General features: G+C 40.0%; 1 protein-coding gene across 8 annotated transcripts in view; it reads left to right on the forward strand.

The window, feature by feature from the left end:
• Positions 1 to 23,215, forward strand: part of AUTS2 (activator of transcription and developmental regulator AUTS2) — a 1,127,680-nt gene that overhangs the window by 21,757 nt on the left and 1,082,708 nt on the right. The window contains exon 1 of one of the 8 annotated variants that reach the window (XM_077908306.1): positions 17,424 to 17,609. The exons of the other annotated variants lie outside the window; for them this stretch is intronic. Coding sequence (XP_077764432.1) covers positions 17,439 to 17,609 — 171 coding nt within the window. The 5' untranslated portion in view covers positions 17,424 to 17,438. Of the gene's footprint in view, positions 1 to 17,423; positions 17,610 to 23,215 lie in introns of those variants that run through there. 8 annotated transcript variants of the gene reach the window in all.

Raw genomic sequence — 23,215 nt, forward strand, 5'->3', positions numbered from 1 at the left:
GAGTTTTGTCTAGGGTTAGAAACTTTGGGCTCTAGCTGTCTTTGAGTTTTTAGATACATGACTTTGGTCTTGTCCTAAACTTCTGGAAATCTAAACTCTCAGTGCCACAGTGATGATGATGAGAGTAGGGGTAGGCTCCCTGAAGTGCTGTGGAAAAGCACAGTCTCAAATTTTGCCAATGACTCCAAATCCCAAGTGGCCACAGAGGAGTAATTTGATTTCACAGTTTCTAGTCTTAAATTTTCAGGATGAGGTTTGCAGTAGGAGTAACTTAGTGATCACAATTTAGTATCAGCTTCCTTTTAGGAAAGATGTAATTGTGAGGAGAGTATTCACGAAAGCCTTATTAGCCAGGTGTTTTTTTTTTTTTTTTTTTTTTTTGTATTTGATCTGCGTACCCTTTCCATTACTTAAAGCTTCTGTAAAATTTTTCTAAATATTACACTTTGTCACCCATCTTGGGTATGGAGAATTGAGATGGAGTGGTTTCAGATTGTTGGGAAACACAAGTTCTTCTTGCCTTGTGCAGTGGTTTTGAAACCTGTGGTTGCACATGTTCACCCCCAGGGTAGCTTGTTAAACATACAGATTCCTGGGCCCTATTCCTCATCTACTGAAAGTTAATCCCTGCTGTGTGGCCCTGGCACATATTTTTCACAGGCCCCCTCCCCCAGGAGTTCTTTTACAGCAAGCCCCCTGCACAGACGTTTTGGAATCACTATTTTAGAAAATATTTTTGAGTGTTTTCATGGGGCAGAGGTAATAGTAGTGGTTTAAGATAATTTTTATACTACCAAACCTTTTCTGAAAATAAAACATTCATGCCCATTTAGTTTTAAAACCTTATATATTATGAAGTAGAACATTTCCTGAAATCAGTATAGTGTACAGCTCAGGGAATTATCACAAAATGAACACCCAAGTAACCAGGACCCAAGTAAGAAAATAGAACATTGCCAAAAATATTTGATTTTTATTACATTTCTTCAAATTTACGGTTCCATCACTTTTTTTCAAATCCTCAAAATTAGGCACGTAAGTAAAGATTGATAAAACATTGTCATAAGGTACAAATGAAAAAAGCATTCAGAGTTTCTGTACTAGTTTCTTCTTAATTGTTATCATTTCTGTAAGTTTTGGTAATGTTAAGTTTGTATGGTTTACCTTTGTTTTGATTCGGCCTTTAAATCAGTTCCTGACAGTGACTGCCTATTAACGCTTACAGCATATATCAAGATTAAGCTCTAAGGTCTATCTTTTCTGAAATCTAATTCACTGAAAATATTCTCATGATAGTTTTGAAAAATGTATAAAGACAGATTTCCAGTGCTGGCAGTTACAACTCTAGTAAACAAATGAGTCTTGTCATTACTCCCCGAGTAGCCTGGTAAACATGTCTCAGTAGCCAAATGTACAGGAGGAAAGATGCCTTCTTAGTTAACAAAAATAAAAGAAGTCCCACCTTTTTCTCTTTCTACCCTCGAATAATCTCTTCTCCAGATCCTTGCTTGCCATTCAGAGCATTTCAAACCAGAAGTTCACGGAGGGCTTTCTTTGGAAGGGGATGCTTGTGGTAAAGGGACCTGGAGCAAGTCCTGTGCTTGAGCTGAGTTCATGTGAAGGGATAGCTGTCCTCTGCTGCAGGCTGTAGTGACTAATAATTATGTGCCAGCCGCTGCACATCTGTACTTCCCGGGCAGGCACATGGATTCTATGGATGTAAGAGCTGTCCCCCTCCCCTGCCCTACCTCACACTCCCCCATCCTGGTTATCTCTAATATCAACTGAACAGGTGACAAGATTCCAGTCACACTGCCTGAATGGCTTTCCATCTTTCCAAAAGTACACCAGAGGCTTGTTTTGTTACAGTACATTGATTACATAAATATTCCTGTGTGCACAAAGGAACTGAAATCTGTTATGGCACTCTGCAGTTATCTGTCCATTAGTAGCAAAGAAACTACTGCCCATTTTCTCCCCTTGGCCCTTCTTTTTATCCTCTTCACCAGGTCGATTCTCAGAGGTGCAAGTAACATAAATTATCTGACCTCTGCTTTCAGGTGCATGTGAAGCAAGAGGGGGTAGTGTCATGCACTTTGGTGCTGCATGCCGTTGGGGCAGTGCCCAAGGTGTATGGATAATAGAGCTTGAGTGATTTAGATTAGAAGATTCTTTCTTGCTTTGGGTTGTAGGATCTTTGTCTCTCCCCTTCAACTCTTAGCGCAGGTAGATTCAGGAAGGTCTTTCAGAGGAGCTTGACTCTTTTTACAGGAAATGGTGCTTCTGGTGTTGAAGTAGTTCTGTGTGTGGTGTCAGATGTGGAAGCCACACAGCCTGTATGACACTTGGTCCCATTGTGCTTATTTATGTACAAGTACCCTTCAAATGGCAGTGACCAGAGAGACTCTTGCCATTTGGGCAGATACCCATAGTGGACAGTGGAATGACAGGAATCATAGTCATGGTGGTGCTGGTGGGTTCCCTTTCTGGTTTTGGATGGGGGTGGGTCTCTTTAAAATGAATGCATGCAGATGAAAAACTGAGTTAGTGTTACTTGTAATCCTTTACATCTGAGGTGTGTTCAAGCACCTGAGGAATAAGGAATGATTGGTACCCCAAGTGTGAAGTGACCAGTACTGTTCCTTTTCATAAGAGGCATTATAGAAAGGGTTTGGACAGGGAAAGGCAAGGGTAGGAGGAGAAAGCATGAGGTTGGAACATAGGAAATGAGGCTTTGGAGAAGATGCTATGAACATGATTTCGGTGTGAATGAAGTGTTACTTGAAGAGAAGTGTGACCACAGGGAGGTGTTGAAATGTTAGCAACTCCTAACATCTACTGCTAAGAGGTGACCCCTTTGACAGAAGTGAAACGGGTGCCCTTTGTGTAGCTGTGACATTAAAAAAACTGTGAGGAACCTTGTCGCTGTGTGGCTGGCAGAGACACATACATAGGGAGAACTGTTAGAATAGGTAAAGTGAAATCTCTTAGTGTGTGTCTCTTCCAACTGACTGGGTAATTAGTTGGAAATGACATTAACCTGAGCTTAATTGTAATTTTGCATAGTAACAACATACCAGCTGTTCACTGTATTCTTTCCTGGTGGTGTGATTTAATTATTTTTTGCTATCTTTTAAGCTCTAATTTTATGTTGTGTTTCCCTTTAACCTCTCCTTGCTGCCATGTCCACAGCCCCCACAGTTTAGCAGTAATACCATTTCTCCTGCTTTGGTGCCCACTCTGTACTGAGGGCTTGGATTGCTCTGGGTTTTGAAAACCAGTTGGCTTTTTAAAAGGCCACATTGGAAAGTTACCAAGATGAATGTGGGTGATTGGAAACCTTGTTGTGTTTTTGGGATTCTCCAAAAGGTTTTAGTGTATGAAATAAATAATATGGATAATTCCATACCTATCAAAGGTGCTAAAAATATCAAGTGAACAAACCAAAAGGGAAGTTAATTACTGAACAGTGATTGCTCTGATATAACCAATTATTGGATCATTAAATGTTTATTACCTTTTATATGCTCCTTTCCCCCATAAGGGCAGTTTCTTTTTTAAGTCATTAAAACAGAAATGGGATTTAAAAAATTCTGCTTAAAAAATTTCCACGAGACTGAAGTATTAAAAAGGTCTTGTGTGATCTGACAGCTGAATAGCCTGTTTTTCTTTGGTCTGTTGAATTAGTAATTAATGAAATGTATTGCCTGAGCAGAGAAAATAAGATTAGTTTTGCTTAGGAAGAAAACAAAAGCAAAACATTAACCCCTAAATACAGGTTAATATTAAAGTGCAATATAGAAAGTGTAAAAAGAGTTGAGTTTCCTTGAATGATAAGATGCTCAGTGGTAACTCATTTAATTAATTAATTCATCATTTTCTTGAGCACCAACATTATGTTTACAAGGAATGGGGTTATATAAATACAGGGAGGCAAGGGGCCCCCCTCCTAGAGACTAGGTTTGTTCACAGAGCGGTTAAACCAAATGCTTTATTGTTACCGAAATGTCCAAAGCAGTTGTGTTATTAGGTACAGGCACATTCTGTGGGGCAGGGGTGGTAGTTATGAAGAAAGACTTCACTTTCAGAGGCCCATTGTATCTTGTGGATGAAGAGCAGGGGGAGGGTGTTTGTGAAGAGTGATCTTGCTTTTGGAGACCATGGTATTGTGTGGATTAACAGCAGGTTCTCTGGAGTTCCATCCCTTGTTGGTTCACCTCCCAGCTTTGCAGCTTATTAGGTTTGTGTCCTGTTACCTCTGTGTCTTCATCTGTGAAGTGGAAAAATAGTAATGCAGGGTTGTTGCGAGGATTGAGTTATTAGGTGCTGCGACCATGTACAGCACATTTTGGATGGTGGTGGTGTCAGTGCTGGTGTCATTTTTATGGGATAATGCAACAGAATTCTTAGGGGAAATGGCAATTTAATTGGATGCTGAGGAGCAGAAAGATGTTTTAGACATTTCTTGTATTGTCATGTGTAACCACATACTTAATTTATAATGCCTACAATAATGTGTGCTTATGTTGCACCATTGTCAAAAGATTACAAAGGGCATTTATAACAGTTTATTCTCAGAACAGCCCTCTGAAGCAGGAAGACTGTTTATGCACATTCTTTGGAGGTGTGAAAGGCTGCAGAGAGCAGGGCACTGCCAGTGACCATCCTTTAATTGAGGTGTGTTTGGAGCCTGGGTTTATTGTGGGTAAGTTAGACCAGGAGATAGAGGCAGCTTTTTAATCTTCTAAATTTTATTTTTAATTCTTAATTTAAAAAAATTGTATTTGTGAGCAAGTACACTGAATCACCAAGATCTTTTCTGTTGACTTTAGCATTAGTGAAAATTTATTCTTAAGGTAGCAGCTCACAGGCAGTTGAATGTTGAGTAAGTTTATAATGATGTTAATGAACATTTGTTGAGCACTTACTCTGTTATAGGCACTGTCATAACACTCAAGTTCTTACTCTTACTATCCCCATTTTACAGATAAGGAGCAAGGCACTGAGATACTCAGTGACCTGCCTGAGGTGGCGCTTCACATCTCATGACTGAACTCTTAATAACATTAGCTTTACATTTATATAAACTATTTAATTTTTTAAAAAATATTTTATTTATTTATTCATGAGAGACACACAGAGAGAGGCAGAGACATAGGCAGGAGAAGAAGCAGGCTCCCTAGGGGGAGTCCGATGCAGAACTTGATCCCAGGATCCCGGGATCGTGACCTGTGCCTAAGGCAGACGCTCAGCCACTGAGCCACCTAGGTGCCCCTCAACCATTTCATTTTGTCTTACGTTTTACAACAACCCTTTGAGAAAGGTGGATCATCTCCATTTTGTAGGGAGAGAGGGAAGTAGTATATGAAAAGCTAATGGGGTGTGATGGTGAGCTTCCTTGGGACTGAACACGGGAAAGTGGCTGTTTTATACAAGATGTACTACTACAAACAAGGCACTACTGGGGCTCCAGACCCGTAAAATGAGATGATGACATTCTGCTCCATGGGCTCATACAATGTTAGCTGTTAGAGCAAACTTTGAATCTGTACAGTTCTTTGAGTCTATGTAATGCTTGCATAGTTTGAACTTAGACTTATTATGTCTTGAGCCCACTGCTTTCAAGACATGCCACCTTACCTAACTTTTCTCAGCATGTTTTATTATTTATAACACCGTGTCCTAGTTCTTCCCCTCTTCAGGGTTGTTTGGAAGATAATACTCGTGAACTAAACCACTTAGCTCTAAGCCAAAGGTATGTAAGATTCTCATTACTTGGTTCAAACCAGGGGTCACACAGAAAGCTGGGCCTAGGCTAGAACTCCAGCCTGACTCCCTTGAGCTCCAGTTCCCTACAGCACATGTGCCATGTTACTGGGATGAGGAAGTTCTTACCACAAGGAGATGTCCTGACTTCCCAATAGAAACTATCAGTTCTGATTCTTTCTCTAGACTTACCATGTTGTCAAACTGTATGACATATAGGGGCTCTAATAAGGAGTTGGTTGTTTTCGTGAAGTAATTTCCTAAAATAACTGTGGACAGTAGACTGTGAGCAACAGGAGGGCAGGGACCTGTTGTCTGCAGTTTTCACCTTGTACCGGGGGTGGGGGTGCTAGGATACTGGGATCTAGTGCACAGTCTGGGATCTAGCATCATTATTGTGTGAAGGAAGGGAGGAATGAACAATCTTATTGAGCTGTGGAAAATGGGAATGCGAAAGGGAACAGGATTTTAAAATTTTCAGTTTTGTACGGAAGAGGAAATGGAGGCACCTGATCAAGTTGGTTTAGCCTAGTCTCTTAATCATGAGATTTTACAAATTGGGTACAATTTGTAAAGTGTTGGCATATGTTCCGTTAAAAACATATTTTTATTATTGTAAAGCAGAATTTCATCCAGGTCAAGAATTTTTTTCTAAATTAGAGCATATTCATTCCTTTTTTGTGGTTTGAATCTGTGGTGTCACAACTTGTCAGGAAGGTTTAACAAAGCTGGTCTTCTAACGAGGAGTTCTCACTGGCTGCTGTAAGCTTGTAAACTAGCTACGAGTAAATGTCTGGTCTGGTTGTGAATCACAGTGTGACCTTTCAGGGAAAACAAAACAAACAAACCACCAAACACACTAATCAGATTTTTAAAAAAAGTATTAGGATTGTAAACCCTGGCACTTAACAGCTTGTCAGGCCCGCTTGGAGCATTTTGGGCAGTTTCTTTGTTTTTGTTTGTGCAACACAAGGATTTATATATCCTTCTTTAATAACACATTGGGAAAAAATTAGTTTTCCTTCGCTGAGTTAAGGATGGTTTCCTAATCATCATGAAACTTTATAAAAACAGATTTCTGAATACCACTTACAGAGCTACTAAATCTGAATCTCTCTGAGGGTGAGAGCCAGGAATCTCTTCTGAAGAGCACTCTGAGTGATTCTTTGATGAATCATATTTTGGAAACCACTAAGAGAGCTGTAATACTGTTTTTAAAAATTCATCCATTCTTATTCATTTATCCATGTCTTGAGTAGATGACGATTAGTTACTCACAAGGCAATGATTTTCATAAGACTGGGCATGAAAATCAGAATTAGAACACAATCCTTGCTCTCCCCTCTCTGCCCCTGCATGGGTTCACAGTCTGGCTTAGAAACTTTTTTTTTTAACTTTTGGTGGGGTTTTAAAGGATTTGCAAACTTCCCAAAAGTCATGGGCAGGAGATTTTGTGTACACACGTTTTTCTAGCTTTCATCAGACTCTCGAAGGGGTCAGTGACCCATAAAAGGTTAAGAACCCAGGCCTAGCGCTTGTACAGCTGTTCTGGAAATTGTGGAAGAAGGCACTGTTTCTGTTGCCACCTACAATGTTTTTGACCTTTTGAGAGGCAATAGCAGTTTGAGGATTGCACCTGTTTTCTGCCTCAATTAAAATATTTAAAGACCCACCCCTGGGGTGTGGTCAGAACAAGACCAAGGGGTATGGAAAATAGCAATTTGGTGAACTCCATCAAAAATTTTTTTTTAATTTTTCTATTTATTATTTATGATAGTCACACAGAGAGAGAGAGAGAGAGGCAGAGACACAGGCAGAGGGAGAAGCAGGCTCCATGCACTGGGAGCCCGACGTGGGATTCGATCCCGGATCTCCAGGATCGCGCCCTGGGCCAAAGGCAGGCGCCAAACCGCTGCGCCACCCAGGGATCCCGAACTCCATCAAAATTAATGTTAAAGAGCTTTTCACAGTAGAGCAGCCTTGTGGTCAGTCTCATTGAAGAATTTTTTAGCCAGGATACATAGGCCAAGTCCAGCCCACTCTTCTTACAATACATAATTAGCTGAATTATCGATAACAGCTTTCACCCCATGGATATACCTAAAGACTAACCTATTTATGTTGCATTCTATCACCAGCATGTCCGTTGAATTGCTTAATTCCAAAATAACATTACCAGCCATCCTGCTCACTCATCCTACCTTAGCTTCTAAAATCCCCAAGTAACACTGTTCATCACAGAACAGAATTAGATATTAGAGAAGTCCATCTTGAACTGCTGTAGAAGGTTTACTTACTAAAATACTAGAACCCCTTATGTATTATATTCTTATCCCTAAGGATAACTTTGTAATTCAATTTTAATTAAAGTTCTGCTCTTCTCTTCTTGTGACTTCATATGTTTCTTTGGGGAACAAAAATTCTTTAAATCTTGCAGTTCTGGTAGTGCTACATTTTAGGGTTGGATAGATTTGGACGAAGAGGGCAGTCAGTGGAATTAAATATTAATGGGTAAAATTCTTTGTCCATTTATTTGGATATTGTTCTTTTGGGGCCAGGAGGGAGTTAGAGGCCATTATTGTCACCAAAGTCTTATGACATTTTTGTAGGTAGTTCAGCTAGCTGTCTGTATCACCTGTTTTGAACTTTGGTATATACTGTCTTGCATTATTTGTTATTTTTTGAAAAGTTTTTTTGTATAAGTCAATTTTTAACTTACTGGACAGTAATTATGTGTTCTAGATCTTTATAATCTTGCTGTTATTTACCACACTGAACATAACAGTAAATATTTGATTGATAGGATGTGTTTGATTACCTTTGAGTCCTGGACCCTTGAAATACCAGAAAATGGACTAAATCTGAAATAAGAACTTGATAGATGCTTAGAAAGATAGGAATGTAAAAATGAGTTGGCAAGTCTGTCCCTTAGGCTTATTCTATATTCTGTTATTTTTTCAATGTTCATATAGAGCTGACCCAGTTTATATTCTTTAGTTCTTTCAAACCTTAAGCATTTAGAATTTCCATTACAATTTTATATATACACAATAACTTTCATTTGACAAATATTTAAATGGAGTGAGACTTGAGAATTATTTTTTTTTAAAGATTTTATTTATTTGAGAGCAAGAGAGAGACAGAAAGAGAGAGTGCCAAGTGATGGTGATGGTGGCGTGGTGGGGAGGAGCAGAGGGAGAGGGACAAGCAGGCTCCATGCCAAGCACTGAGCCCAACGCAGGGCTCTGTGTGGGACTCCATGCAGGACTAGATCTCATGATCCTGAGATCTTGACCTGAGCCAAAATCAAGAGTGAGAAGCTTAACTGACTGAGCCACCCATATGTCCCTATTATTTCTTTTAAAAAGAAAGGAGGGGATCCCTGGGTGTCTCAGTGGTTTGGCGCCTGCCTTTGGCCCAGGGTGCGATCCTGAGTCCTGGGATTGAGTCCTGCACTGGGCTCCTGGCATGGAGCCTGCTTCTCCCTCCTCCTGTGTCTCTGCTTCTCTCTCTCTCTCTCTCTCTCTCTCTCGAGTAAATAAATAAATAAATCTTTAAAAAAAAGAAAAAGAAAGGAGATCTCATGACAGACTTGATCCCTACAATAAATACCTGCTAATTAAATAGATAAATGGATGTTACCCTTAGCCTGTCCTAATGAAGTACACTCTCATCAGTTGTATTTGGGTGGAGGGAATTTTGGAGGCTTTTAATGAATGGATGACTGTCATCAGTTATCTTGAAACTTAGGTTTTGTGGATTTGAAGGAGAGGAATCAGAATTGTGAACGAGTTCATCACAAACCCTGCTGTGTGACAAATGGATCTGGGAACATTTTTCATGTAGAAGTGGGTTAGGGGATACCTGGTGGCTACCTTAAAGTATTGGCAAGGTTGATTTCATGAAGAGGGATGTAGATCCAGGTGGTCATTCCTACTCCCATTAGAGGCACAATTAGGTATTCCATATAAAAATAAATTTCTAATACTGCTCTCTCAATGTCTTGAATTGCAGTTGCTGAGGACATTCAAACACACTTATCACTCACCTGGATTATTGTGATGGGGGTCAACGCCAGGAATTAGTGACCTTTGTGGTGTCTCCATCCAAAGAGACTATACTATGATTATATGATTTGCAAGGCAAAATGTTCTGAGTAAATCTACTCATGGTTCAAAGTCTGTATCTGCTCCTTATACATTCTTATTCTTTTTAAAGAACTCAGGCATAGGTACTGTTTACTTAATTTCATGGTCATCATGTGTATTGAATTGGAACGAAACTAAGTTTATATAACCCTCCAGGTATACAGGTCTCTGCTCACAGTCTGAGCTCTTAAACGGTAAGGTCATTCAAAAGCATCATCTTGGCAAATTCTGTATTGACTGTATGCTTGCAAATCAAAATGGGAATTGAGTTTTACTCATTTGGGATATACATGTGTTCATTTCAAGTCACTTAAATGGCATCTTTAAGGAAGATGTTCATGCTTTATTTACCATAGGACTCCCTCATTTCTTTCCTTGAAAAAAACGGCCAGTTTCAAGGCTAAGAAGGTATTTTGTGATGGTTGGGATATGCCTGAGAGTAATAATTTGGTTGTCAGTTACATACCGCAATTGTTGACCTAGCCTGGTGATGCTTTGTTAGAGTAAATGGATAGTTTGTAAGATGAGGTGGCTTTTGTTTTTTTTTTTTGGATGGGGAAGGAAGACGGGGTAGTGTTGTGCACTCTGGGTCAGTCTTACTAGGAATGCTGAAATGAACTCTTCAGCCCAGAAGTACCAGAGGGCACTGTGGATTAATGTTCTGGCCCTAATTCAGCGTCCCATCTTTTCAGATACTTGGCACTGATTCGTTCATCTCTGAAGTTTTAAGGATTAAGAGGAGAGAGAATAGAAATGCATCATTTTCTCTGCCAAAGGAGGTACTTACACTAGGAAAGGAGGAGGGGATGTTAACAAATCAAGCCTTGGCAAGGAAATCTGTCATGAATCAGCAATGTCTTGGAAAGCCTCTGTAGCTGTATTTTTCAAAAACTAAACATTTGCCACTACCAACACTTGTCTCTCGCTTACCTTTAGGATCGGCTTCGGGTCCCTCTGTGAAGGGAATGAATGCTTTTTTGCCCATTTTGACAACATTAGGTAATTAATTTACAACTAGCTCAATTAGACTTCGGCCCATACACTGTGTGCGTGGCCTTTTAAAGAGCCTTTGTTTTGATGCTAATTGAACTGGTTGTAGCAGAGACAGCCAAACAATTTACATTTATCTTTGGCAGGACGCAAGGGCTCTCCCTTGGTATGGACAGCTGCATTTTCTTTTTTCCTTCTACCAAGTTTGGTACTAAAATGTTGTTGCTTATTTTAATTTTCTAATTTAAAAAGCTTTGAAAATGACAAAAGCCACATATTTTATTGTAAAGAAAATAAAGATCATGGGTATCCTTTTTTTTTTTTTTTAAAGATTTTATTTATATATTCATGAGAGAGAGAGAGAGATTGGCAGAAGCAGGCTCCACGCAGGGAGCCCGACGCGGGACTCGATCCTGGGTCTCCAGGATCAGGCTCTGGCCCGAAGGCGGCACTAAACCGCTGAGCCACCCACCCGGGCTGCCCGATCATGGGTATTCTTAATACTAAGAGAAAACCATTCCAGGTTTTTGATATTATAACCAGTATTTGACATATAGACTTATTAATAAATCTTTGTTAAGTTCTTTAATTATTAATTTCAGAGAAATTACTAGATATTCAGTTACTTGGATAGAGGCATGCATGCTTTTAACTTTTTTGGTGTGTACTGCCAAATTGTACTTCTCAGAAGTTGGACCAGTTTTCACATTAACATGCAGTAATAGTGAGCTTTATGTTTATTCTTGATACATAGTGTGCCTTATAGAAAGCCTTGACTCAGAGATGAGTTAAATCCTGATCAGCAATTTTGCTTTTTCTCCTAAAATTTATATCAACCTCGTTAAGTCTTCTTTTTCTAGCATTAGGTGAACAGTACAATAGAGTTTTGCTTATTTTAATAAGGCTGTATTGTCTTGTTTTGAAAAGGCATAGGATAAAAAAGCAAGTGGCTGCTTCATTAAGATGGAAGGGGTTCGCTTTTCCCCAGGGAAGTACTCTGAAACAGCTCTTCTCATATGAATAAGAACCGACCTAAAGAAATAGACTAAAGTCAAAACAGAAAGTGGATGGCTTTGCCCAGTGTATGAAAAGATGTTTGTACCTTCTTGAGGTAGCAGAGGCCTTGGTTAGAGGAGCAAGATTGTAAACTCTGGCATCTCCGTTAGGGGTAGCCTTGGAGAAGCCATCACACACCTCGTCTAAATATTAGAGTATCTGCTGCTTTGTTTTAAAGCTCCCTACTTGTCTAAGCTGCTGGGCTAGAATTCTCAAGAGTTGATGTTGAATCTTATTTGCTGTATTTACAGTGTCTGAATGTTGGACATGCAGTCAGATAAATATCAGGTGCTCATTGTTCACTGGATGAATAAAAGAATAGATATGCAGGAGAAAGATTGACATTTTGCTCAAGAGCAAGTTAACGATCCAAGCAGAAGTTAGAGCTCTCTCATCACTGTCTTTCCCAGATTCTTATGGTACTAGGATTGTGTGTTTTTCCCAGGGGGGTACTTTGTACGATTATATTTAAAATCAGTAGTAAAATTCTCATTTTATGCATAGTGCAGCTTCTCTAACCTCTCCCTTTCTTCTCCAGTAACATCAGCCACAATTTTTTTTTTAAATTCAGCACACTCTTAACTCATATTTCTGTTTCCCTTTCTTTCTTTCATATTTTCACCTCTCCATTTTCATTCTCAGTTGACATTTTAATTTACTCCAAGCCGTATTGCCATCTGGATGTCAAAATGCGTTGAATTGACCTCGTATCTGGAGATCCAAGTGAAGGTCTCACCTGCCCAGGAAATGAGGGATTTACCCAGGAACTGAGGCAGGTAAAGCAAAGTCTTCTCCCAAGGCCAGGTGCTGTTGCTTTACCAACCTGTACTTTGATTCACGGTGGGGTGCAGATGTGCCTTGTTTTCCCATAGAAAGCAGCTCCTGAATACACTTTCAGTTTCCTGTTTGGAACTTTTCATTTTGCCAGTGCCAGATAATGTCTGGAGCAAAAGTTGGTTTTAGGGCAAACCAGGAGACGGGGGAATTAAAAAGTTTTAACATTTCTGTATTTTAATATTTTCCTGTGAGTACAACCCTTTCCCCTTCTTAGTGAATTATTACAGAGTTTTATTAAAATTGTAAGTTCTGGAAATTAGACACGATGGTAGTTAGGCCAACATGGGATACTGTACTCTTAGGTTCCATAATATTTCATAGTACATCTCTTTATTGTATGTTAAATGATAGGGAAGTATAATAAAATGTACCCAGAGAGTACTTATCTATTTTACGTCCTGTAACATTCAGTACTTGATGCAAATGTAGCAGATCTCGACTCAAAAAAGAACAAAACTGGTTATAGCTCAAGAAAAGGATGGCAAGTTCTTTGTTGATAGCCTAAGTTCACCAGCATCACGGACTTTGAGACACTCAGAGGCCATGGCAACATCTAGTCCAACTGCTGCTTTTACAGATGGGGAAAGAATTAGCCACACTGATCCAGGGTCATTCAGCAAGTTAGGGAGAGAAGTGTGGGCTAAACCTAGAACCAAAAGCACAGTCTGCTTTTTCATATTCTGAGTACAGTGGACACATTTAGCCTAATCTCTCTTTATTTTATTTTTTTATTTTTCTAAGCTTTTATTTTTAAGTAATCTCTATACCCAACATGGAGCTTGAACTTACAACCCCAAGATCAATGAGATCAAGAGTTGGCGCACTCCACCAATGGAGCTGGCCAGGCGCCCCTAGCCTAATCTCTCTTTAAAAGAGCATACTATTTGATGTTTTGTTAGCTTGAAACCTGTTGTTGTGCCCAAGGGCCCCCAGTGCTACCCTGCTGCTTGTTTTTACTGGCAGCCTAGGCCATTCCCGGCTTCTTTGAGGACGGCTCTGGCTATGACAAATGAAAGCCGTGTTGTGACAGTGCTTAGAGAATGGTCTCTGATGAAGCAGCTTCTTACTTTTTACAGTGAAAAGATAGACAGGGAATTGTCATTTCATAACACTATTGACTCTTGGTGGAGAGAAGCCCAGGTGGCAGATGGTCACAGCACCGGCATTGCTGTCTTGGCCATTTCTTGCGGCCTTACGTAACTGATGGTCTTTGGTTCTCAATCTTAATCTGTATTCCTGGATTCACAGTATGATCTTGGTTAACACCTTACCTCTTCAGCCTCAGTTTCCTTTTAGGAATTTCAACGGGGTTTAAATGAATTATTTCTAAGGTACCTTCTAGGTCTTGCATAATTATTCTGTGAAAATGAATACCTTTGTAGAAGCTAATCCACACGATCAAATAACCAAACATGAATTTATAGCAGTCCATTTTATTGCTGTTTTGATTGGTTTTCATGGGAATTTAGAAAATGTCTACAGACTTTACTGTGATCAAGCTGCTAGCAGTTATTCACGGAACACACACCAGGTGCTCGGGGCTATAAAAGAAATAGTGTCCAGCCTGAGGGAGACCAGAAAGAGTTCTTTATCTCCCAGGCTGGGAATGGAGGGCATTCTTCCCTGCCACTGGATTTAAGCTCTTGTGAGTGCAGGCCCTTTGTCTGTCTTTCATAGTGCAGGGGCTTAGTAAATATTGGTTTCATGAATGAAACAATGAATCCACTTGTCAGTCTTGCTTGTATTTGCTGAAGATGTCCCACTGAGATTTATTGTTTTGTTCCAACTTTTAAATACTGTTAACTTGAATAAATTTTTCAGAAAGTATTCTTTACCTTCTATAGAAGAATGGGACCAAGATATGCTGAGACTAAATGAAAAATCCATAAATACTACATTCGTTTCTTCGAAATTTAATAGTAGCATATTGAAAGCAATGAGATCTCTGCCTTAAAATAACTTTATTTGACCCAACATTTCCCAAATTTATTTGAACTTAGAATCCTATCCTTTCCACTCCCGGTGGGATAGTTGTTAATATCTTGCAGAGCTCTGACCAGTGTAAGAGAAAAGTTGGATTAGACAGTAGCAATATGGAATAAATAGTAGCAGCAAGGTTTAAGAATAATTAACACTGATAGAGCATATATGTTAACATGCAACCCTGGGTGAAATCATGGTAGACCTGTTTTTTTTTTTTTTTCCCCTTCTGTTTCTTTTAAAAATGACTGTGCTTCATTGGAAATTGAAGTTTAGGTGATAGATTAAAGGAAGTTACAAGTGACCTGACAGCTATTTATAGTTATGGAAGTTGAATGGTGAAGTTTTAACTTGTGTCAAGGGCTGCCCTGCCAGGTGCTGCAGGAAATCATGGTGAAAGGAGTCTATGTCTGCTCCTTCAGGAGCTGGCTGTCCAGTGGAGACAGACAGACAGACAGATGATAGCAATAATATACTCAAATGTGTAATGAGCAGAAATAGGAGAGAGAAAGGAATGGTATTTTCCCCCCAAATTTAAAACAGAGTTGCTGTTTATATAATAAGCCAAAACCAAATTAACTGGAACCCCTCTAGGTCTTCCAGACAAAATTCTGCTTATATAGATCCAGACTCAATAACTATGCTTCTTCATGCTCTCCTGGTTCTAGAATTAATTGCATCATCTATAATCCCATCGGAGCCTTGCTTACACCCATCATAGGCTTTATCACAATCTATCTTGTATGGGAATGATTTGAGGGCACAGCAGGGTCATCTCTGTCTCTCCGTGTCCAGGGCCTACAGGCACAGCATGTACCACAAAGACTGTGATATCAGCTGTTTTGCTTAGACTTGGGGCAAGGCTTTGAAACTGTGAAAGTTACTTTCCATAAATCAGTAAATGAAAACAGGTTTTACAAACCATAGACTGAGAAGGTGGTAGTGTTACTGAGAGTATGGCTCTTTTCCATAGCTTTTTTTTTTTTTTTTCTACCCAGAATGCCTAAATGTGACTTAAGTTTCAAGAAGGCAGTTGCATTTTTGTAGGAGCACAGTGATTCTACATCATGAAGTGTTATTTCACGGGAACATTTTGTAATCATCCATTTTTGCAGGACTTTTATATCCTGTGTTTTACCTGGACTGTCTTAAGAATAAGTTCAGTTTGATACTTTGTTTCCCAAAGTATTGTTTGTGGTTGTGTTTGTTTTTTTATTTTATTTATTTTTTAAAGATTTTATTTATTTATTCATGAGAGACAGAGAGAGGCAGAGGGAGAAGCAGGCTCCATGCAAGGAGCCTGATGTGGGACTTGATCCAGGGTCTCCAGGATCAGGCCCCAGGTTGAAGGCGCCCCCTGGGCTGCCCCGGTGGTTGTGTTTGATGCCTAAGGTCAAGGTGTTGATTGATGACATTTCCTGTTAAAATATTTGTAGCCAATATGCAATTTGGGGCAGAGCCATTCCCAGTATGGTGCTGTGGAAATGACGAAAGGAAGCCAGCCTGACTTGCTTTCCTAGTTCATTTTCTTTTGTGACTTGGGCAAGTTTCTAGCCTTCCAATAACTGAGGGAGTTGGACCAGAATTAGCACAGCCTCTTCCAATGCTGACATTCCATGATTTTCTGAGGAGGATTCAATTCCCAAGAAGTTTAAAAGTGGATACATTTTTAGGTTAAATGGCTTTTTCATTTACCCCCCCCCCCCCCCCCCCCCCATTTTGGAGCAGTAAGTCTACATGTCACAGAGTAAAACCAGATTCCCTGGAATTCTCAAAAGACTGAAGTTCTTACTCTGTTTTTTATTTGGAGGGGAAGAAAAAAAGGACAGCAAAACAAGCTTGTCTGTATCCATGAATCAAGACAAATTCATCTCATTTTTTTATATTCACAGCGTACATCCCCATATTCACTGAGGTGCTGCAGAGTCTTCACTAAAGAGGAAATACGTGGTTGGGTTTGCTATCCTAAATGTAGAAAGAATTATGTGCGATATGTTTTGAGTGTTTTCATCTAGAGTTGAGACAAAAGGTTGTCTTGGTTGGAGAGGCCTTGTTATGGGAAGTTGGCTTCCAGCTTTATGATGAATGTACTGTGTATCCTTGGATATATCACTGAACCTTTCTGAATTTTAGTGTCCTCAGTGGACAGAATGCTATCATTCTGATTATAAATAGCTCTGTAATTAGACAATCCTAGACATTTATTTCAGGCTCCTTCCTGTTCTTTTCCTTACCAGATTAACAACATCCCCACTTCTACTTCCACACAATCCCAGACAATTGTTGATTTGTGAGGGAAAATAATTTTAAAAACACTTCAAATGGTACGCTCAAGAAAATCATCTTGTGTTAGTTATCTATTGCTATATGACAGTATTACCACAAACAGTATTTTTGTGGCTTAAAATAACCTCTGTTTATTATCTCACAATTCCTGTGGGTCAGGAGTTTGGGCACAGCTGCTGTCAAGATGTTGCTCAAGACTGGAGACTCATCTGAATGCTTGTCTGGGGATGGATATGCTACTAGGCTTGCTCAGATTGTTGGTGGAATTCATTTCCTTGCAGCTGTAAGCCCGAGGGCCTTGTTTGGTTGCTGCCTGGGGACTCCCTCTGCTCCTTGAGGCTGTCCACACTTCCTTGTCCCGTGAGGTTACCCCACATGGTTGCTCACTCTTCACTGACAGAGGAGAGTAGGGCAGATGCAGATACTACAGTCTTTTGTGATGTAATCATCTGTCATCTTTGCTGTATCCTACAGGTTAGAAGCAGGTCAGAGGTCCCTCCCACACTCAAGGAAAGAGGATTGTATAAGAGTAATGGACACCAGGAGGTGAGGATCATGGAGGTCACTTAAGAGTGTCAGCCACACAATGAGACAGAAGTCGTGTTTAAGATTTATTGTTTATATTTTCCTGTGAATGTATGCCTAAACATCTTACTTCATCTTATCTCAGTAAACATTGACTGACTAAAAATCCTGTTCAGATAAAGCTACAGGTCCACAACGTCTTTATACCATGCTCTTTTAAAAATTTTTTATTTCGTAGATACTGGTGAAAGCAGGGTTTGAAGACCATTTTTTTGCTTGCCTGCCCAGCACAGCATTTGCAGGTGTTAGGTACTGTTTGTTCGAGGATTGTAGCAGCATTGAGTTATTTTGAAGAAGATCTCTGCCACAGACTAAATTATGCTCCCCTCAGATTTATTTTGTAGCTCTAATCCCCACTATGATAATATTTGGAAATAGGCTTTTGGGAGATGTTTAGGTTTGGGTCAAATGATGAGCATGGAGCCTTTGTGATGGTTTAGTGTCCTTATAAGAAGAGGTACCAAAGAGCTTTCTCTTTCTGTCCTCCATGTGGACAGAGCAAGAAGACAGCAAGAAAGTGGCTGTCTGCATGCCAGGATGAGAGCTGTCATCAGAAACTGACCATGCTGGCACCTTGATTTTAGACTTCTAGCCTCCAGAACTGTGAGAAAATAAATGTCTGTTATTGAAGCCCCCCTCCTGCGCAGCCCCCTGGCCAATGGTAGCCCAAGCTGACTAATACAGTCTCCCCACATCACCTTTTTGTTCTGTCTGGGAGAGGTAGACAAGGAAGTACAAAGCTGGCAGAATGACAGTGGCCCCCTGGTAGCCCCTGAGCTACCAGGGAGAGTGCTGTTTAATTTCAACCATTTCTATTCTTTATTGACCTTTAGTAGTAACTGTTTGTGGAGGGCCCTTAGATTCCCCCCCCACCCCCCTGGGGCAAAATGATGATCCAAAATCGATGTGTTTGGTTTTTGTTTTGTTTTTGAAGATTTATTTGTTTATTTTAGAGAGGGGAGGGCCAGAAGGAGAGGGGCTGACATGGGGCTCAATCTCATGACCCTGAGATCACGACCTGAGCTGAAACCAAGAGTCAGACACTTAACCAACTGTGTCACCCAAGTGCCCCAACATTTCCTTTGTTTTTAATTATACTGCCAAACAAGAGCATCTAATAGAAACAAAATGTTGCCCGTGAAAAGCCTTGATGGTGAGGACTTACAGTGAGTTCTTAATCTCTTCCTGAGGCTTACTTACCTTTCTTTCTCATTCATTCTTTTTTTTTTTTTTTTTTTTTAACTTTTAAAATTCGGTTGTGATGCAGAGGGCTCAGTACTATTCTCTTAGTTTTCTGACTTTCTGACTTTGGTAAACTTACTTTATCTCTTTAGGTTCTCCCTTGGTACAAGTGGGATGTTCATGTGTATCTGAAAGAAGGAAATAGTTAAAGCTTTCTGCATGTAATAGGAGCTCACTGAATGACAGTTTGACTAACTGTAGAAGAATGACTAACATGTTACATTTATTTTTCAGTTTCATTCCTCATACGAGCAGTGGTTTGGTATAATACATTATTGATCTCAGTGAGTAAGAGAATTGGGGAAAGGAACCAAGAAAATCTCACCATCTTCCTTCTGCTTGAAAACAAATCTTGAATTCTTGAACAAGGATTTAAAAAAATATTTTAATAATAGTTATCAAAATCATCAAGAAATGAGGGTCATTTTTTGACCTGGCATTTAATTGTAATAGGACTCAAAAGTGATTTAGAAGAAGGATTTAGGATTTGAGAATTCCATCCTTTTCACTTTACATGTTAGGAGGCTGAAGGCATCACACACTGGCATATAATCATGTGGAAGAGAGAGAACAGGAGTCATAAATCTTATCTTTTATACAAACTCAGCATTTTCAGTAATTTCATTGAAATAAACGCTAAATAAATTTACACCTATGAAACCCATCTTGGGGTTAGGCTGACCCCCAGGACATGTGGCATCTCTAGGCTTGGAAAGGATTAGGAGTCAGGAGGCAGACCCTCAGTGTTCAAAACTCAGCTCCTGAATTAAAGGAGGATTGTGTGGATTTTGGATGCTGGGAGAAGGAAGGAATGGAAAAGAGACTTCTAGCCGGGGCTCCTGCTGTTCCCTCAGAGGATTTAGGGCCTGTAAAAACACATTTAGGCCTCTGAATGGCAACATACAAATAGCAGTGACCCTAATTGAAAGGGAGGAGACCAAACTGACCAGAGGTCAGGACTTTACAGTGATGACTAGTGGCCTCAGGCGTGTGAGCTGAAATGGTCTGGATCTCCCCACACCCCCTCCCCTTCTTGCCCTTCCCTCTTTCTGGGCTTGGAAATCCTGGAAGGAAGTAGGAGGGACCATTAACTAAGATGTGATGAGGATGGCTTCTGAGTGGACTGAGATTTCATAGAAGGGGAACACCCTTCAAGCCTCTTTTAAAAGTAGTATGTTACAGCCTGACTGCTACCCGTAGTTTGCCAATTACCCAATTATGACACAAATTTGTACCTTTTCTTTTTTTTAAGTAGACTGCTACTATTCTTCCATATACAACGATTTTAGTCACTGTACATCTTGTGTCTTTAAATAATGTATTAGGAACATTTTCAAGTCTGTAAGTGCTTTTTTAATGAGAGTGTGAAGATTTTAATGGGACTAGATTGCTTTTCATGACATTTCAGAGTGACTTAATTGTAACAATGTTGAGAGGCTGTATTTTAAAGTTTGCTAAGTATGTCTGCTGTGGATTATAGTCAGACACTTTAAAGGATGGGTGGATGGATGGATAGTGGAACCAGATAGCTTTTTCCTCACTACTTTCCTCCAATTATTAGCTCTTTGCAAATACTGTTGCACCAAAACAGGCACAGGTCAGGGTTCTTGGGAACCTTGTAATTTTGAAATAGGAACAGAGGCTAAGAATTGAGACTATGGGGATGATTTCAGAGACAGGTTCTTTAAAACTTACTTCGGCAGCTGTGTTTGTCCCAGGGCTGTTCCTATCTCCTTTTACGGAACCGGGAGGCCAGGCTCTCGTCGACACTCCATGTTGGTTCCCTGAGCTTGCTTTCTTGTCTGCTCACTTAAAAAAAGGTACCTGTTTTCTGTCTCATTTTTTCAGGTGTTTTAGTGAGTGTTCCTAAAATACTGTCACTGCAGATAAGAGCCATTTATTTTTTTAATGATGAGAATTTTAGACTCTTTGTGAAACTCAGTTTTTTCTTGTCTTCAAAACAACAGAGTTATTCAGAGGTCTTTTCCTGTACAAATGTTCTTAGGATTCTGGAACCCGTGGCCCATTTCTTAAAGATCAGATGGTCAGACACTTCCAGCACCATTCTCAGTAGGAGTTTGTATTGGTTTCCCAGGATTGGGGCTGTGGAGACAAAGCACCACTCATTGGGTGGCTTAAAGCAAGTGCAGTACATTTTCTCAAAGTGCTGGAGGCTGGAAGTCAGAAATTAAGGTGTCAGCAGAACCATGTTCCTTCTGAAACCTGTAGGAGAATCCTTTGCTTCTTCTCAGCTTCTGGTAGTTTGTGGGCAGTTTCTGGTCTCTGGTGGTCCTTGGCTTGCAGCTGTGTGACTCCAGTCTCTGCCTTTGTGGTCACATGGTATTCTTCCTAAGTGTGTCTGTCTTCATGTGGCCATCTTTTTTTTTTTTTTTTTTTTTTAAGATTTTTATTTATTCATGAGAGACACATACAGAGAGAGAGAGAGAGAGGCAGAGACACAGGCAGAGGGCAAAGCAAGCTCTATGCAGGGAGCCTGACGTGGGACTCAATCCTGGATCTCCAGGATCATGCCCTGGGCCGAAGGCAGCGCTAAACCGCTGAGCCACCTGGCTGCCCCTTCACGTGGCCATCTTGGTAGAACATTGGGAATGTGAGATGAAGGGCCTACCCTGCCCCACTGTAACTCCACTATAACCCCTCTTAACTAATTCTATCTGCAATAGCCCTGTTCCTAAATAAGGTCATGTTCTGAGGTACCAACAATTAGGATTTCAACATCTCTTTTGAAGGAACAGACTTCGACTTATGATAAGATTCTATTTTAAAGAGCATGCAGAAGAGTCTGATGTAGCATGTATTCTCAAAGCAGGGTTCCTGGCCTGCCTGCATGGAGTTCATTAGGAGCATTAAAGAAATTAGGAATGTATATGTATACAGATGGTTTAAAGAAAAAAAAAACTCGTGGATCCCTGGGTGGTTCAGTGGTTTGGCACCTGCATTCGGCCCAGGGCCTGATCCTGGAGTCCCGGGATCGAGTCCAATGTCAGGCTCCCTGAATGGAGCCTGCTTCTCCCTCTGCCTGTGTCTCTGCCTATCTGTGTCTCTCATGAATAAATAAATAAAATCTTAAAGAAAAAAAAAAAAGAAAAAACCCCCCAAACTCACATACTCACCACCCAGCTTAAAAAATAAAACATTATCAATACTTTCAAAGACCTTGGGATGATTGAGGTAGTTATTTAAAATCTAGATTATCCTCTGAGGGGTAGGTCAGTCACAGAGATTCAGAGCAGCAAGAACTGTAAGAATTCAGGAATTCCAACCCCCCCACCATCTTTCCTTTAAGTTGGTTTAGAAAACTTAACTTTGGAGTAGAATGGGATTTTTTTTTTCTATTGTGGAATAGCAAAGATGCATGAAAAGGTTTGTGACTTTTTCTGTAGTATAGTAAAATAGTTATTATTATTAGTTCTTCTTCTGTTTGGTGTGGTTTCCTGGAAAAAAAAAAAAAACAACAACAAACAAAAGAAACCTCACCTATAATTTTCAGAATTAGTTTAGACCTGTAGCTTAGAGATACTTACAGTGGTGCACACTTGGATTTGTGGGACGAAGATGTGGATGTGTGAAGGTAAGGAACCTATTACTGATTATGCTCTGTATAGTCCTGTCTTTCTCCTGTGAATTTTGTGAAGATTAATATCTGCTGGATAATTTTAAGTTTGCAGAATGTCTTGAATTCCTTGGGGGAGGCTGTTACATAAATGTAAATAAATTATGCAGCACCTGAACTTGGTTGTTCATCATTTTTTATAGTGTGTTTTAATTAGGAACTTAGCACTATTTAAGTTGAATGGCTGGGGAAAGGCCTTAATCACTCACACATGGTTAAATAAGTAGGCAGGAGCAGAGTTTAGGCTGGAACTCATGAAGGAATAAATGAGCAGGACCTTTTCTGGAAATCAGTCATTTTCCATGATGCTCATTGAGCTAAGCTGTGGGTTAATGTGTCCTTCCATGAGTATATATGGTGCTGTTAGAGAATCAGCTTCTTTTTTTTTCTCTTTTTTTTCTTAATCCTATTTACAGACTTTCAGATACCTTGGGCTTCTCTGGTTTTCTTTCTAGAGTGAGTGGGAATTTTTTTTTTTTTTTTTAAAACAAGTTTATCTTGTTGTTCCTAGCTGTCTAGGTAACTGAGGAGAAAGACAGCATCTGACAAACCACACTGACTTCTGGTATGCTTTGTTTCTAAAGCCAGCCCAAGGAGCTGGGTGCCGGAGTACCTCCTTTTGTCTGTTACACAGAGCTTTGTTCCAATGGGTGACAGCATTCCAGGACTCCTGAAGAGAGGAACTAGGAGA

Source organism: Canis aureus, chromosome 8 (genome assembly GCF_053574225.1).
Source record: "Canis aureus isolate CA01 chromosome 8, VMU_Caureus_v.1.0, whole genome shotgun sequence".
Classification (NCBI taxonomy): Eukaryota; Metazoa; Chordata; class Mammalia; order Carnivora; family Canidae; genus Canis; species Canis aureus.